Genomic DNA, 18,487 nt, shown 5'->3' on the forward strand with positions numbered 1-18,487 from the left:
ACAAGTTCGACGTTCATCTGACGTTAAAGTTAAGGTCATAAATGCTCCATGCCAAGGAAAACTCATTCAAGGACAAGACACCATCTTTACTACTAATGTTGTTTACAAAGAAATTTTCCAATAAACCTTTACACTATGCCAAACACTTTATTGTTTGCTTCCTATCTGCGTCATCTACACCTTCACACTATGCTATATCTCATTCATACATCACGCTCTTTGTAATTTCCCAACACCAGGGGTTGGCGAGCGAAGCGAGCAGGGGGCGGAGCCCCCTAGTTCATATCTAAACAGTAAACTCTTATCCCTTGAAATTAACAAATAGGCATACAACAAATATCCAAACATGGTTATTAATTAATTTCAACAAAGCATCCAGCTATTCCTTAATCTTGCCTTTAGTCACATACCATATGGTCTCAGTACACACAGTAACTTAATGATTACTTCGTGTGCACTGTTAGTTGTAACTTTAACATAACCTGTTACCATTTTTTAAAGCAACTGAAAAGAATCCATTTATTCTCCTACTTAAAATACTTGCATGTCACTCATGTGTTTTGACCTTATGGCAGACTCCCTTAGAGGAAAACAAACATTTCTTCTATTTCTAATATTTTTATAAGAACTTCTGAAGTCCTGTTATCACTTTGTCATTCTGCAGTATTGAGTGTTGCTCAATGAGGGGAAAAAATAATTTAATGTGTACCATGGTTTTTTGTAATCACATTTACTAAATCTGTTAGCATTTTTTGTTTATGCTTTGTTTTATTTATGTTAGTGAAAGGCCTTACATAATTCACAAATAAAATATTTTTGTGAGTCGCAAATGTTGTGTCACAAACATCATGTGTCTTTTTTTATTGTATCTGCTCCCCTGTGTATATCATGAATAGTATGAAATAGTGTATTTCTTGCTGAGTTAATGAATGTTAATTGCTGTAATCATGAGTGTTACTCCACTACAAAAGCATTCATGAAGCTACATTAAAGTTATTTTCATATCATTATACAGAATATAGTGAGCGCAATTTCTGAAATAGTAACATTGCTTGCTTATTTATTATTTAATTTGTGATCAGTTTATAATGCTGCATGTAGCAAAATGCAAGAGTGCACTAATTCCAAAGCTTAATAAAATCTTGTTACTTTCCTATTTTTAGTGTTATACAAAAGTGCCAGCCAAATATCTGTCATTTTCCAAAGCAAATGACTATTGTGTGTCACATGGAGGGAACCTTCCATCCATTGCAAATCAGGTTGAACAAGGTATGTTTTTATTCAGGTGAAATGCGAAAAAGAAGATTAAGTGGAATCATTTTCTTTGACAACAGTATGTTTTACTTAAGCCAACACTTGACATCATATGTTTTCCTTTTTTAAACACCAAGAACGACATTTATTTCTACAGCACATTTTCATATACAAAGCTCAAAGTGGTTTATAAGAAGTCAAAGAAGTAGTTACAAATAAACAAAAGCAAATGAGAATTAGATAACAATAAAGTAGATATATTTTTTAGTAGAGACATAGCGGTTCTTGAGAGGTGAAAGACATGCATGCCCTTTAAATAGTATGTTGGAGCATAAACTTATGTCATACTACCTAGTATTTGCTCTTGTCCACCTTTTCACACTTTTGTGTCTATTTTTTCTGAGGGTACCTTCGTTTTCATTCTACTTTCCAAATATGTGAGAGTTCATTAGTGAATATAAAGTGGCTTTGTGAGAGCCTGTCAAATGTAGTTAAAGAGTACTGATTGTTATATTTTGTTTTTGCATATAATTTATTCACAGGTGTTTCACTTATCATCAATTTCTTAAGGTAGTGATTGCATTTTAATACAGTGCATCCGGAAAGTATTCACAGCGCATCACTTTTTCCACATTTTGTTACGTTACAGCCTTATTCCAAAATGGATTAAATTCATTTTTTTCCTCAGAATTCTACACACAACACCCCATAATGACAACGTGAAAAAAGTTTACTTGAGGTTTTTGCAAATTTATTAAAAATAAAAAAATTGAGAAAGCACATGTACATAAGTATTCACAGCCTTTGCCGTGAAGCTCGAAATTGAGCTCAGGTGCATCCTGTTTCCCCTGATCATCCTTGAGATGTTTCTGCAGCTTAATTGGAGTCCACCTGTGGTAAATTCAGTTGACTGGACATGATTTGGAAAGGCACACGCCTGTCTATATAAGGTCCCACAGTTGACAGTTCATGTCAGAGCACAAACCAAGCATGAAGTCAAAGGAATTGTCTGTAGACCTCCGAGACAGGATTGTCTCAAGGCACAAATCTGGGGAAGGTTACAGAAAAATTTCTGCTACTTTGAAGGTCCCAATGAGCACAGTGGCCTCCATCATCCATAAGTGGAAGAAGTTCGAAACCACCAGGACTCTTCCTAGAGCTGGCCGGCCATCTAAACTGAGCGATAGGGGGAGAAGGGCCTTAGTCAGGGAGGTGAGTAAGAACCCGATGGTCACACTGTCAGAGGTCCTCTGTGGATAGAGGAGAACCTTCCAGAAGACGACCATCTCTGCAGCAATCCACCAATCAGGCCTGTATGGTAGAGTGGCCAGATGGAAGCCACTCCTTAGTAAAAGGTACATGGCAGCCTGCCTGGAGTTTGCCAAAAGGCACCTGAAGGACTCTCAGACCATGAGAAAGAAAATTCTCTGGTCTGGTGAGACAAAGATTGAGCTCTTTGGTGTGAATGCCAGGTGTCACGTTTGGTGGAAACCTGGCACCATCCCTACAGTGAAGCATGGTGGTGGCAGCATCATGCTGTGGGGATGTTTTTCAGCGGCAGGAACTGGGAGACTAGTCAGGATAAAGGGAAAGATGACTGCAGCAATGTACAGAGACATCCTGGATGAAAACCTGCTCCAGAGTGCTCTTGACCTCAGACTAGGGCGACGGTTCATTTTTCAGCAGGACAACGACCCTAAGCACACAGCCAAGATATCAAAGGAGTGGCTTCAGGACAACTCTGTGAATGTCCTTGAGTGGCCCAGCCAGAGCCCAGACTTGAATCCGATTGAACATCTCTGGAGAGATCATGAAATGGCTGTGCACCGACGCTTCCCATCCAACCTGATGGAGCTTGAGAGGTGCTGCAAAGAGGAATGGGCGAAACTGGCCAAGGATAGGTGTGCCAAGCTTGTGGCATCATATTCAAAAAGACTGGAGGCTGTAATTGCTTCCAAAGTTGCATCGACAAAGTATTGAGCAAAGGCTGTGAATACTTACGTACATGTGATTTCTCAGTTTTTTTATTTTGAATAAATTTGCAAAAACCTCAAGTAAACTTTTTTCACGTTGTCATTATGGGGTGTTGTGTGCAGAATTCTGAGGAAAAAAATGAATTTAATCCATTTTACAATAAGGCTGTAAAATAACAAAATGTGGAAAAAGTGATGCGCTGTGAATACTTTTTGGATGCAATGTATGTATCATCCAAAATCTTGAGCTTAATAATATCACTAGGTTTCCCATAAAGATTTACTACTGCCATCATGTTTTTCTTTTTTCTTTTTTTTTTTTTTAACCTTGGGATAATATTATTGGTAGACAGTTTGTTTTAGTGGTTAAGGCTTTGAACCTAGGACTTCAAACCCAGAGGTTGTAGGTTCAAATCCTGCTACTTATACTGTGTGACCATTAGCCAGTCACTCCACCTATCTGTGCTCCAACTGGAAATACAAAAGTAATGTAACCAATTATATCTCAGATGTTATAAGTTGCCTTAGATAAAGACATCAATTAAATAATAATAATAATAATAATAATAATAATATTAGGTCATTGGGGCTGCTCTTGAACCTGCTGTACACAATGGTCCATCAGCAAAACATTTCTGCATTAAATAATTTATGCTCTTTCTCTGCTTTTCGTAGTTACTTGACTTTGTTGCTGGTAATTGCAAAACACAGTTTTATAAGAAATTATATTATTTTGAATTGAAAGGGGTAATCAGTAGGAATATTGTGAAATTTCAGTATATGTTATCATTATTAAATCTTATGATTTCCATTTGTCATTTACTGAAGTACAGTATTTCTTTTTGTTTTCTTCATCAGCTGTATGTAGTCTGTCTTTAAAGTCCACAGTTGTGAATGTATATGCAAAGCAGTGTTTGAAGTGGGTAACCTTACTTGTTACAGTAATGTATTAACGTGAAGAGTGAGGTGTGCATAGCATTAGCTGTGAGCATAGCAACACAATTTCTGTGGCTTCCCTTTTCGAAATTCAAGCAGCACTATTTCAGACTGACATTTCTCCCTTGGAGTTTGCAGTACCGCGATTGAAGAGCGGAGTATAAAGAGGTTTCTCCCTTATTGTTTCAAGCACCACAAGCAGGGAAGGAGTCAATTTTCAGTGGCGTAAGTTGGGACTGGTTGTTGATAGAGCGGAACGGATAACCAAAGAGCTGAGAGCTGGTACACGAATGAGAGTGCCAGTGGTCAACAGCAAAAAGCAGCACTTGCTAACTATTGAGCTTTGCTTCTTCTTGGAGCTTCCCCAAAATTTCTCTTTCTGTTTTACAACATGATCACATTTCATTTTTCCTGTCCTGGACACCATCCTGTCTTCAATCATCCATCCACCTAATTGGTTAGTGGTGCTATTCACATAGCCCATCAATTACTCCTGCTGCATCTTTCATTGCATAAAGCCTGCTCTCGAAGCAGCTCAAAGCATGTATGTTAACATGAATTTCCCATTGGGATTAATAAAGTATCTATCTATCTATCTATCTATCTATCTATCTATCTATCTAATATTAATAACATATATAAAAAAATGTGTCGGCTAATTTTCTTTTTTCTAAAATGTCACCGCATTTCAATCAAATCTGCCAGGGCATTTTTGGGTATTTAGTTTTTCTATTGGTGGTGGTGGGGGGGGGGTTTATACCACTTAATATTGACATATCAAAATACCCTTTCCTACTGCCCTAGATCTACCATCCTGTTAAATTACAGCTTTTTAACTAAACAGGAAGTACTGTTTTTGTTGATGAGTGAGTGAGTCAGTCAGTCAGTCAACTAACTTTGTGTTTTATATATATAGTATAAATAGTTGGAATTGCCACAGTGTGGTGTAAAACAGTAATCATATGTCTTTACTTTTTTATGTCCTTACCTTTTTGGCCCATTATAAATGTAAAATTAACCACAAAGTAACCACTAGTATACACTAAGAGAGACATCATGAGATTAATGAGATAACATGAGCATGTTTAATCAGTTGACAAAATCAATTTGTTAAAATGAAAACTATGATATTGCTAGACAATTATGGCTCAACTTCAGATAGATTTTTAATAAAGTGCCCGTTGAATGCTTTTTTTAATGTTGCTATAGTGACAATTACTGAAACAGTAATAGTTAATAATTTTTGTTAAACAATATTTATAATCTTTGTTTTTAGTAAGGCACTACCAAATGTTTTCTTTTTCTCATCTGTAGTAAATTTTTATGCTTTTATGCAAAGTCTGCGTAGTATTAGTTTTTCTTTAAATGTTTATTTGGCATGCTATATAAATGTAATTAATTATTATTATTATTATTATTATATAGTAATGTTTAATATATGTTTATCCTCTGTTGCTAGATTTGTTTACTTTTTTAATGTCTGGTGAAAAGCCTAAAATATGGATTGGATTGGAGATACTATTTCATAACTCAGCATCAGAATGGGTGGATAAAAGTCCTGTTATGTATTCAAACTTTCATCCACTTCTTTATGGGAAAATAAGGAAAATACGCATTGATGTAAGTCAGAGTCATGTTAATTTCAATTTATATTTTGGTGTATCAGGATTTGTTATTATATATTAGAGTTTGTAGCTGTAAAGATTTTTTTAATGAATTATTGCTTGTGTTACCTCTTTATTGAGCATTATAGACAAGATCAAAACAGAAGTAAAAATCAAAGCAAGAACTCACTCCACATGGCACTTCAGTACATTTGCAGTTCACAATAACATCAAAATTTATTTGATAAGGCATCTTTCTATAGTAAACACCATCCCAAGATTTTTGTGTAGGCTTTTTAAAGTATATTTGTTTGCATGTTTTAACATTTGGAGCCCTGGCACAATGCTCCAATGCACAATGGTTTGGAATCCAAAGCCATAATCACTAGCTCAAACTTGCAGCTTATTTTGAACTTAAAGATAAATACACTTAAAGTACAATTTAAGATTGTCCTGCGGTTTGATTCTGCTTATGGGTGAATGAGAATGGGTGACAGCATAGTAAATTTATACAAAAAAGAAAAAACTAGAAAAATTCACACAGGTCCGATATTACAGTGATTATGGAATTCAAGAGCACCCAGTATATGTTGTGCTGTGCAGTCTAATTAGCTGATCATAAAAATGGAAACTGCCCTGCATGCAGTTCATTAGTGAATGACTATCTAATAATGTATTTTTTTTTTTAATTAAAAAACAGTCTTGGTAAAATTTTCAAAATAACACTTCTTAAAATATTTAAGAGTGATTTGAGTAAATTTGTTTATTAGTCTTTCAAATTCATGTTACATTCAGTTAAGATTTTTCTTAAAGAAACAGATGTTTTCATCTTCTGCATATAGTTTGACTGTTCATTAATCTTTTATCTGAATTCCATGCATGACACATTCACTTTACGATTTTAGGCTACAGAGCAGATTATTTGTTGAATCATATCTATACAGTACTATGCAGGTCACCCAAGAAAATCAAGCCAACTATCTGGACATTAATTGTGTATTTGCTCATGAAAACACTATATATATATATATAATATATATATATATATATATATATATATATATATATATATATATATATATATATATATATATATATATATATACTATTGGAATAACCACAAATAAACACTGATAAAATATAAAGTAACAAGAATGTAATTATAAACTAATGATACATTTTGGTGTATTAATATTTTTGTATTTATTCTAATGTTATGTAGTGTTTTTAGCAAGTATGTAGTGACTCACAATGTTTATAAAAAAATCTTTTAATTGCAGCAAAAAAAAAAAAAAAAAAGCTTTGCCTTTATTTTTCAGAAATTTTCATTTTTCGATGACAGCACCATGAAGCAATGCGCCTATGTTCTTAATGATCCCCAGTCTTCCTTTGTTGGTACCTGGAATTTTTCTTCATGTGAGGACAGTCAATATGTTTTGCTGTGTCAGAGTTCTGGAGGTATTTTTTTATCTTTATAAAATAAGACTACTTTGGGATATTTCACATTTTGTAATATTTGCAACATATAATAAAATAACACATTAAGTAATGGTAAATGTGTTTTACCATTGTAGCTATTGTTCATTAAGGCCATCATAAGAATAATGTGCTTTTAAATTATTTAAATAAATAGTGATGGTATCTAAAGTCACTTAAAGTATTGCACAGCTGCTTACAATTTTCTACAACTGGAGCACTCACAGGAGAAGAACCTTAGATTAGGGCCACGCAGTGAGATGCAAAATTAGCAGTGTTGCTTGCAGTTCAACACTGCCTCAATTAACTGCTTATTAGTGCCTGACTTTGTTGACTGAATTAGGTAAGGCGTTTTATATATAGTAATTAAAGTTGACTATTAAGGTTCAAAGGAAGTAACAGTCCAATTTAGAGTCACCAATTAAACTTTTAGTTGGCTGGTTTGCATTAGGGTCCTATGATCCCTTTAACTAGAACTTGAGTACATTGAAACAAACTTAGGTTTAGTGGTCAATTGTTCAGTGGCCTGATCTATGGCTTAATCCCACTTCTGGAGATGGAACCTTTCATCAGTGAAAACCGGTGTGCTGTTATCACAGATGTACTAAGAAGAGCAGCTTTTACCTGCAGCTATAAAGACTTAAGAGTTTGGGTCATTATAATTTAGTATTGCAGTATTTTATCTGTAGTTTCTTATGGATTCCATAAAGAAGGAGAGATGCTGGGTGTTGTACTGTTCCTCCTGTTATTATCTCAGAAGGTGTTAGGCCTGTTTTTTTGGGAATACCCCTTATTCATATTAATGCTAGAGGTAAAATACATTCTTTAATCATTTTAATTCAGTTTCTGCTTGTATCTTAGCTAATTTGTTTTAACTGCTAAACTGAATTCTGCAGATGGTAAGCACAATGTGAAACTGCTTGAATTCTGTATTCTATTTATAATCTTCAAAATAGATCCTCCAATAAAAACATAACCACGATAGTTGTATCTGCTTTTGCTTGTTGTGACCTTCAGAATACATGTGTGTTAATGTCAGGGAGGTCAGTGGAATGGTGGGGATGCAGGGAATAGAGTTTGCGAAGGTGGATAAGTTTAAGTACTTGGGATCAACAGTACAGAGTAACGGGAATTGTGGAAGAGAGGTGAAAAAGAGAGTGCAGGTAGGGTGGAATGGGTGGAGAAGAGTGTCAGGAGTGAAAGGGAAGGTCTACAGGACGGTAGTGAGACCAGCTATGTTATATGGGTAGGAGACGGTGACACTGACCAGAAAGCAGGAGACAGAGACGGAGGTGGCAGAGTTAAAGATGTTAAGATTTGCATTGGGTGTGACGAGGATGGACAGGATTAGAAATGAGGATATTAGAGGGTCAGTTCACGTTGGACGGTTGGGAGACAAAAGTCAGAGAGGCGAGATTGTATTGGTTTGGACATGTGCAGAGGAAAGATGCTGAGTATATTGAGAGAAGAATGCTAAGAGCTGCCAGGGAAAAGGAAAAGAGGAAGGCCTAAGCGAAGGTTTATGGATGTGGTGAGAGAGGACATGCAGGTGATGGGTGTAACAGAACAAGATGCAGAGGACAGAAAGATATGGAAGAAGATGATCCGCTATGGCAACCCCTAACGGGAGCAGCCGAAAGAAGAAGAATAAGATGCCTTATGTGTATTTTTGAGAGATTTTATGTGTATTTTTGAGAATATTGTTATAAAGATTGTATTTTGATCAGCATAAATTCTTCAAGAGTCATCAAGTGTGGATTACTTTGTTGATAACATATTGCCCAGCCTTCTGCTTCTGAAAATATTCAGAGCACAGTCTACAGTAAATGGAACCCAGTCACCTTAGATAAAGATGTCAAATAAGTAAATGTAAATAATGCTCAATTTCATATGTCCCATATGTTTAATAGTTCATTATATTAAATCCACGGCATTATAAGTTAAAGATTATTCACCATGGGTTTTTAGGTAAACCACATCGAATAGAAGCTCTGAATACCACTCTGGAATTTCAAAGTCATCAGTACAAATTCATTGCTAAAAACATGACTTGGTTTGAAGCTCAGGAGTTATGCAGAGCTGAAAAGATGGAACTTGCTTCAGTGACCAATACCTATCAGCAAGCCTTCTTAAGTGTAAACGTGAAAAACTACTCCCAGCCATCATGGATTGGATTCTACAGTGAAGATGTATGTACCTCTTTCTTAAATCAATATTGAATTGCATGAATTAAGACTACTGTTATCTAAATTGGTTTTATTTTTCTGTAGTACAGTCCTTAAGTTTTTTTTTTTTTCATACCAGGATGGGCTTCATTTCCGCTGGTCAGACAATAGTCATTCAGTATTTAGTCGCTGGCCAGATTATGACATAATATCCACAGGAGACTGCGTGTATCTGGATACGGATGGTTTCTGGAAAGCTGATGATTGTGATAGCACTCTGCCTGGGGCCATTTGCCATAATATCACATGTAGGTATACAAAAAATATATGAACATTAAATGCTATAATACTGTAAAGCCTAGGTCAGGGGTTTTCAGTCTCGGTCCTGAGGACCCACTGTGGCTACAAGTTTTTGTTCAAGTCAGATTCATAATCAGTTGCAACAACTGATAACACTGATCTCGATTAATTAGCTGGGGTTTTTTTTCTTATTCTACATTCAAAAAAGTATAGAAGCATGATTTTTACATTTAGAAATATTTCCGGTTTTATTTTTTTATATGCTTAACTCTTGTTTTGTCGATTTCATTATATTTTCCCCTGTCTCTGTGCAGTTTCCTCCCTTCATTGAATCTTTATAATGACAATTAAAAACAATCAGACAAGACACCCAGGCACACAACACTGAATCATGAAAGGCTACAACTACTTCAGCATCAGACCCACTAATTAGTAAATAACAGATTAATTAAATAATTAGAACATCTAGAAAAATAGATTGAAAATCAAGATGACAATATTGTTAAAAAGAAAACAATACATTATCCCCATATAACTGCTTAATACATTTTAATAATTTTTTTTTTTACCAATTTTAAACGAGAGAGATGTGCTCGATTTATATAATTTTGAGTTGAGTACTTGTATGCTTTGTGCATATGGAGCCAGAGTGAATTCTCCGAATTGCTACCTTCCACTCCTTTTCTGATATGTTGAGCGAGAGATCCTTTTCCCATTGTCCTCTGGGATCTTTGAAAGGGAGGGACTGTAAAATAATTTTATATATTGCAGAGATGCTGTCTGAGTCCTCAAGACTGATCAATATTTTTTCCGGCATAGAGGTAGAGGTTTTTAATCAAACTTAGTTTTCTAACTTATATATTGTTCGCAAAACACAGAATCTGGGAAATAACTGTTCACTTAATTAGCCCAGGACTCCAATTAAAAACAAAAGCTGGTTAGAAAAAAATCCTTTAGCCACAGTAGGTGCCCAGGACCGAGTTTGAAAACCCCTGGCCTAGATGAATCAGAAAACTTTGTCTTGAGTGGTAGCTGAATTCAAAGCCACAGTATACTACAGAAACTTGGGTGTTTATATTTGCATTGTAAATAATGTTTCTTTATGTTAATATGCATTGAGGCTGCACTTTATAATCTACCTGTCATTTCCCAGATCCCTAAAAACCCAGCATGTCTGCATAGTGTTACTTCAGTAGAGTGCTTCATCTATTAATTTACAGACTTGAATTCATTAATGTCCACTAATTGTAAATTTTATATTATAGTCAATACAGTTAAACAACACTGTTTATGCAACTCAGTGTTGTGTATCATGACAGAGCACACAATAGGAGCTTAGAGTTTTTGTGTAGGTGTTGGGCTAGACTGCTTGTGTTATCTTCACATTGGTTCCAGGTGAGAAAAAGAGATTAATAGATGGTTTACTTAAGGCTGTAACTATAAATGTAGTTAGATTTTTGTTAAATCTGTTGATTCCATGCAACATTTCGAATGTTGTACAAACTTGGGTCCTACTTTCTTTTGAAGCCATCTACACATTTCAAAACATAATGAAAAGTTTGACTATGCTCTCTTTTCACTTGGCATGTTTGTTTTTTTCAATAAATGAAGCTTGCTTTTATATTTATCATAAACATCACTTTTGTGAGAACATCATGCTTTGCATGTGTCAGCCATTATTAAAATTGTAAGAATCCAAAGAAGAAAGCAATTGTTTATGTGTCGTATAAGTCACCTGTATGAATTAAGTGGCGAATCTAGTACAATAATAATGTGCTGAACCAATACATGTCCAGGACTTCCTCTATCAGCAATTGAATTAGGTTTAACTTATGCCACAGTTAGTGATTTTTCTTATGCTTAGAGAAACAATAAATACAGTGCATCCGGAAAGTATTCACAGCACATCACTTTTTCCACATTTTGTTATGTTACAGCCTTATTCCAAAATGGATTAAATTAATTTTTTTCCTCAGAATTCTACACACAATACCCCATAATGACAATGTGAAAAAAGTTTACTTGAGATTTTTGCAAATTTATTAAAAATAAAAAAAATTGAGAAATCACATGTACATAAGTATTCACAACCTTTGCCGTGAAGCTCAAAATTGAGCTCAGATGCATCCTGTTTCTCCTGATCATCCTTGAGATGTTTCGGCAGCTTAATTGGAGTCCACCTGTGGTAAATTCAGTTGATTGGACATGATTTGGAAAGGCACACACCTGCCTATATAAGGTCCCACAGTTCACAGTCCATGTCAGAGCACAAACCAAGCATGAAGTCAAAGGAATTGTCTGTAGACCTCCAAGACAGGATTGTCTTGAGGCACAAATCTAGGGAAGGTTACAGAAAAAATTCTGCTGCTTTGAAGGTCCCAATGAGCACAGTGGCCTCCATCATCCGTAAGTGGAAGAAGTTCGAAAACCACCAGGACTCTTCCTAGAGCTGGCTGGCCATCTAAACTGAGCAATCGGGGGAGAAGGGCCTTAGTCAGGGAGGTGACCAAGAACCCGATGGTCACTCTGTCAGAGGTCCTCTGTGGAGAGAGGAGAACCTTCCAGAAGGACAACCATCTCAGCAGCAATCCACCAATCAGGCCTGTATGGTAGAGTGGCCAGATGGAAGCCACTCCTTAGTAAAAGGCACATGGCAGCCCGCCTGGAGTTTGCCAAAAGGCACCTGAAGGACTCTCAGACCACGAGAGAGAAAATTCTCTGGTCTGATGAGTGAAAGATTGAACTCTTTGGTGTGAATGCCAGGTGTCACGTTTGGTGGAAACCTGGCACCATCCCTACAGTGAAGCATGGTGGTGGCAGCATCATGCTGTGGGGATGTTTTTCAGCGGCAGGAACTGGGAGACTAGTCAGGATAAAGGGAAAGATGACTACAGCAATGTACAGAGACATCCTGGATGATAACCTGCTCCAGAGCGCTCTTGACCTCAGACTGGGGCGACGGTTCATCTTTCAGCAGGACAACGACCCTAAGCACACAGCCAAGATATCAAAGGAGTGGCTTCAGGACAACTCTGTGAATGTCCTTGAGTGGCCCAGCCAGAGCCCAGACTTGAATCCGATTGAACATCTCTGGAGAGATCTTAAAATGGCTGTGCACCGATGCTTCCCATCCAACCTGATGGAGCTTGAGAGGTGCAGCAAAGAGGAATGGGTGAAACTGGCCAAGGATAGGTGTGCCAAGCTTGTGGCATCATATTCAAAAAGACTGGAGGCTGTAATTTCTGCCAAAGGTGCATCGACAAAGTATTGAGCAAAGGCTGTGAATACTTATGTACATGTGATTTCTCAGTTTTTTTATTTTGAATAAATTTGCAAAAACCTCAAGTAAACTTTTTTCACGTTGTCATTATGGGGTGTTGTGTGTAGAATTCTGAGGAAAAAAAATGAATTTAATCCATTTTGGAATAAGGCTGTAACATAACAAAATGTGGAAAAAGTGATGCGCTGTGAATACTTTCCGGATGCACTGTATTTATTGTTTATCTAAGCATAAGAAAAATCACTAACTGTGGCATAAGTTAAACCTAATTCAATTGCAGATGCACTGTAAGTACAGTACATTAATGTTCAAATATTGAGGATTTTATTGTCTGTTTTTCACCTGCATTATTATCATTCTTTAATATTATTTATTGTATCAGTATGCTGCTGCTGGAGAATGTGAATTTCCCATTGGGATTAATAAAGTATCTATCTATCTATCTATCTATCTATCTATTAAAAAGAGAGAAAAACTCAGAACATTATGGGTCAGCTGCATTGTACCTGAGGTAGTACCGTACTAGCAGTCCATTAAGACCAGACAATGCAGTACGGTACTAAGAGGAGAGAATACTCAGGTACAAGTTATGTTTTAGTGAACAGTAAAAAAGAGCAGTACCAAGTTTAACTAATCCACAGCTAGTCCAATCTTGGCTTTGTACTTTTCCTTTGTTTACTCAGTTGGCCATCTAATTGTCACCCTTTCTCAATGAATGACCTGCCCCCACATAACTCCTCACATATTTGCCTACTTAGTATTATGGTTACCCCTGGCAAAACCATCCATAAGTGTTGAATTGTTTTCAACAACAAAAAAAGTTACTATGAGTAGCATAAACATATACAGTAAATAACGAAATCTCAACATAATCACAGCAGGAAAGGTATGTCTGGAGTAGTGCCCATTGCTAGACTGATGCAGATTTAGTATACGTGCTTCGTGTGATAGGTTTTGAAACAGTCACCAACACATATAGGCACTTTTCAAGCAAATGTTGAAAGATTTTATTGCAATAGTTTTCCTGTGATTTGCACAGGAGGGGGTAGAATGTTAGTGTCTGACTCACACAATCAACTCCACCCATTGTGTTATTTAATTTTCCCTGACATAAACATTAATAGTTGCTGAATTGTGAACAGTGCTTAGGGGGCAGATATCTTTCTTGTCCATCCATTTCATCCCAGTCCTTTTGCCATGGGAATACTGCACCCTTGCTGTAGCTTGACAGATTCACATAACCAGAGTCACCAGGCATATTACAACAGTTTGGTTGTACTGTACAGTGCCATATGCATCGGTTTTCCTTTGAATAAAAATCTCAAGCAGTTCATATAAGGTATGGAAACTGCTGATTTTTACATAGTAACCTTGGTCAAACAAAGGGTCCATCAGTGACAGCACAGATGATATAGCAAGGCCATATTGATTGTACTCGCTATCCCACTTGGTTCCTCAGCCGGTGTAAAGTGTCATGTTCCAGATGTACCCAGAGCTTGCTTTGCATGGTATGTACAACCTGATGCTAAATTTCCTTGTAACCTACGAGACTTTCATTAATACTTATGTCACAATTGGGAATATACACATTCTGCATATTTTTGATGCTTGTTCTGAAGCACATCCCACAGTTTGTACCATTTCAGAGCTGGGTGATTGGCTTCATTATAGTTATCATTATTAGTGAAATGCAAGTATTTCATAATGAGTGGAAAACGACATTCACTCCTAACTATGCTGGACTGGTCTACCCATTATGCCATGCAGTATCGGGAGACTAAAAAACACTCACATGTCATCTTCAGCAGTAGGTTGCCAGCGACTATAGCAGGAAAATAGTTTACCTTGACTTTTCCAAGACTGCTCAGCATAGTAGTTTGTTTCAATGACTATCTTCTCCACCAGAAAAAACTATAAATACAGTAGCCTAGATAATCATGAACAACAAGCATTTTTAGACAGAAGTTACCCATAAATGTAATAAATGGATGTGCTGGTATCCAGAAGGTTGCTGGTTCGAATCCCCATCACTTCCAAAAGAGATCCTACTCTGCTGGGCCCCTAAGACCCTTAACCTGTAATTGCTCCAGGGGCACTGTACAATGGCTGACCCTGCACTCTGACCCCAAGGGTATGCGAAAACTAACAAATTCCTAATACAAGAAATTGTATAAGGCGAAATAAAGAACAAAAAAAAAATAGGCAGTGAGGAGGTCAGGATTTTCAGCAGTACTATGAAGCTGACACCAAACACAAATATCCCTGAAACTTGGCAGTTCCGAATCTTCCAAATAGGTGTTAAAGCTCAGTTTGAGTTTGTAAAATTGGCTTTATGGCTTTTCATTTGCCATTGTGTTTTTGGTTGAGGGCACCACCCCACTCTTAAATATTGATGAGTTACCATAAACTGGCAGAACCCATTGAAATATTCATTTCTGCTGCATGATGTTATTTCATACACTAGATGGCAGCAGAATACTTTACCAAGTGATATTCAGGCTTAACACTAAGTTGGATCGCTACACGTTGTCCCAAGTCTGACTCAACCATATTTACATAGAATTCCAAGTCTGAGTCTGCTGTGTTGCAACTAGGGTTCTCCCCATCCCAGCTGGGGTTCAAATTCATGTTTTAGGTGTGTTTTACTAATTTTCATTTCTTTTATTTATGTTAAGGTTGCTTTGGTTGATTGTTTGTATTATTCTTTGTTTTCAATTGTGAATATGTATGTAAGCTGCCTAGGTTATGTTCTGTGTGTTTTGTTGGTAATCCTCCAAGAGGTGGGGCCACCTGCCAATCGCTGCCAGGAACTACCTTTCACCCTATAAATATGGAGGGTCTACTATAGTTCTGGTGGTTCATTTTGAATTCACTAGGGAGTTTGGGTGAGTTTTGTGTGCTTTTCTACGATTGTGCTTTTTGATATCTTTGAATTTTTTACCTCTGTTCTCTGTTTTTTGACTTTGCCTTGGGATTTCTGGGTTGGGACTGTATTTGCCTTGAATTGCCTTGTTTTTTTAGGCAACTCCATTTTGTCATTGTGCTCTACAGAGCTTCACTGTATGCCAGAGAATTTATATAAACAATAAAACCATTTTATTATTGTGAAGTTTCTGTGCTTGCATGGTTATCTAGCTGGAGTTTGGCAGTATTGGCATTTTGGTAGTACGTTTTGGGAATTTTGTGCCTTGGGACTTCTTAACAGAATCACACTTGGGATTAACGCCAAGGAGGTTAAAAATAATTGCATGAATTAAACTAAATTAGAACAGCTATCATTATTGTAAACGTTATTCACTTTGAGCATATGAAAAGCCCCTGAAATACCTATACAGAAAGTAATGGCAACAAGTGTTAGTAGAATCAAATCTGAAACATAACTGGCTCTCTGTAACTTGTTTCCAAATTACTTAAATAATATTGAAGAGTTGATGCATGCCATTCATTATATTCCTAGCTTTTCTTAATAACGAAATAAATCCAACAGTCACCAAAGCATAGAAAATACCTATTTAAAGTCTGGACAGAATTTGTAAAAAATGTCTCATTCCAACTTAAACTTCAAAGCAGAGCAACAGCATATTGTGAGACATATCGGATCAGATCATAAGGACACCAACAAAGATACCTTTACGACATTCAGCAGAAATGGAAGAAACTGCCAACATTTTTCAATCTGTACTTCCTGTACCAGTAGCCGAGCAATTTCTTAATTAAAAATACAGGTTCTACATTGCTCTACTGAAGATTGATGGTTAAAAGTACATTGATCTTTATTTTTCCATTTTTTTATTACATAGTATAAATATTTCCATGCATTGCTTGTCTTTTTTCTGTAGCATTGAGTTAAATATATTTGATTCAGTATCATGCTATACTTCAGTCCAAATATAAATATAAAATGTTTTCCATATTTTTTAATGGCATATTTGTGCATTTTCATTTCCCTAATAGCCTTTCTGATGCATGCAGAATTCATATTACAACATTATCCACCATATTAAGTCTTTTGAAACTACTTACAAAGTGGTCCAAGTTAGTATGCAATTGTGGTTCCTTTCTTTGACTCCAAGAAACACACTTCCATTGCTGTAATAAAAAATTCTTTGCATTTATATAGCGCTTTTCTCACTACTCAAAGCGCTCAGCAATTGCAGGTAAAGGGCCTTGCTGAAGGGCCCAACAGAGCAGTCTCTTTTGGCATTTACAGGATTGGAACCAGCAACCTTCCGATTGCCAGTGCAGATCCCTAGACTTCGAGCCACCACTCCGCCTGTAGGTCTTGGTCTGCTGCTAGTCTCACCAACTCTGAAACATCACATTTATTTTCTGTAAGAGAAAGGAGTTTGGATATACCATGTGAAATACCGGTATTTATCTTTTTGATTACTGCTTACATGGAATATTTCTTACACCTTTTTTGTCACCAGTAATGACTGGTGTTCTCTTAAGTATGAAATCCTATTTTGAGTCTCTTACTGCTTCTGCTCATATGGAGCCTTAACAGGAACTCAACAGATGTAAAAGAGGTGAAATATACTGATCAGACATTAACTCTTTAAATGTCACCACCTTAAGATCAACCATACGAAATGTATCTGTTTCTTACCCATTAACATTTGGTTTTCCTCTTGAATTTTATAAATATCTTGAAAACTTACTGCTTTTTTCTGTATGTTTCATAACTTGAACTGTATCTGCCTTTTAAACATGCAAAGCAATTTGTGAAGTAAAATAAATTGTAATATTTTTTTAGTTGTTTTGCATAACATTTTTTCTTTTTTTTCATTTGTAGCTGAATCGCCAAAACCAACAACTGACAATTCTGCCAAGTGTCCACACAGGCTCCATGGAGTTCCATGGATACCTTACAATGGCAACTGTTACACATTTCAAACCTCTTCTAAGAGGTGGAGCTTGTATAAACAGAAAGAGGAACATCAGATATGCAAGGCTTTAGGTATGGATCAATGATTGTTTTGCTTCTTGGTCTGTACATTACAGTAGCAATGCAATATTTATTGTAATATATTGATAGGAACAACATTAATTACTGGATCCTGAAAATTCCACAAAATAGCACGCTAGTATACAATACAATACAGTTTATTTTTGTATAGCCCAAAATCACACCGGAAGTGCCGCAATGGGCTTTAACAGGCCCTGCCTCTTGACAGCCCCCCAGCCTTGACTCTCTGAGAAGACAAGGAAAAACTCCCCCAAAAAAAAAAACCTAGTAGGGAAAAATGGAAGAAACCTTGGGAAAGGCAGTTCAAAGAGAGACCCCTTTCCAGGTAGGTTGGGTGTGCAGTGGGTGTCAAAAGAAGGGGGTCAATACAATACAATACAATACACAGAACAAATCCTCATATATATATATCCATCCATCCATTTTCCAACCCGCTGAATCCGAACACAGGGTCACGGGGGTCTGCTGGAGCCAATCCCAGCCAACACAGGGCACAAGGCAGGAACCAATCCCGGGCAGGATGCCAACCC

The 18,487-nt window shown here is 36.6% G+C and overlaps 1 protein-coding gene across 1 annotated transcript in view; it reads left to right on the forward strand.

Moving 5' to 3' along the window:
* ly75 (lymphocyte antigen 75) overlaps window positions 1-18,487 on the forward strand; it is a 168,952-nt gene that overhangs the window by 125,589 nt on the left and 24,876 nt on the right. The window contains exons 22-27 of the mRNA XM_028806413.2: window positions 1,164-1,269; window positions 5,623-5,783; window positions 7,087-7,225; window positions 9,212-9,432; window positions 9,548-9,716; window positions 17,784-17,948. Coding sequence (XP_028662246.2) covers window positions 1,164-1,269; window positions 5,623-5,783; window positions 7,087-7,225; window positions 9,212-9,432; window positions 9,548-9,716; window positions 17,784-17,948 — 961 coding nt within the window. The remainder of the gene's footprint in view (window positions 1-1,163; window positions 1,270-5,622; window positions 5,784-7,086; window positions 7,226-9,211; window positions 9,433-9,547; window positions 9,717-17,783; window positions 17,949-18,487) is intronic.

The sequence above is a fragment of the Erpetoichthys calabaricus genome, chromosome 8 (assembly GCF_900747795.2).
Source record: "Erpetoichthys calabaricus chromosome 8, fErpCal1.3, whole genome shotgun sequence".
In the NCBI taxonomy this organism is placed as follows: domain Eukaryota; kingdom Metazoa; phylum Chordata; class Cladistia; order Polypteriformes; family Polypteridae; genus Erpetoichthys; species Erpetoichthys calabaricus.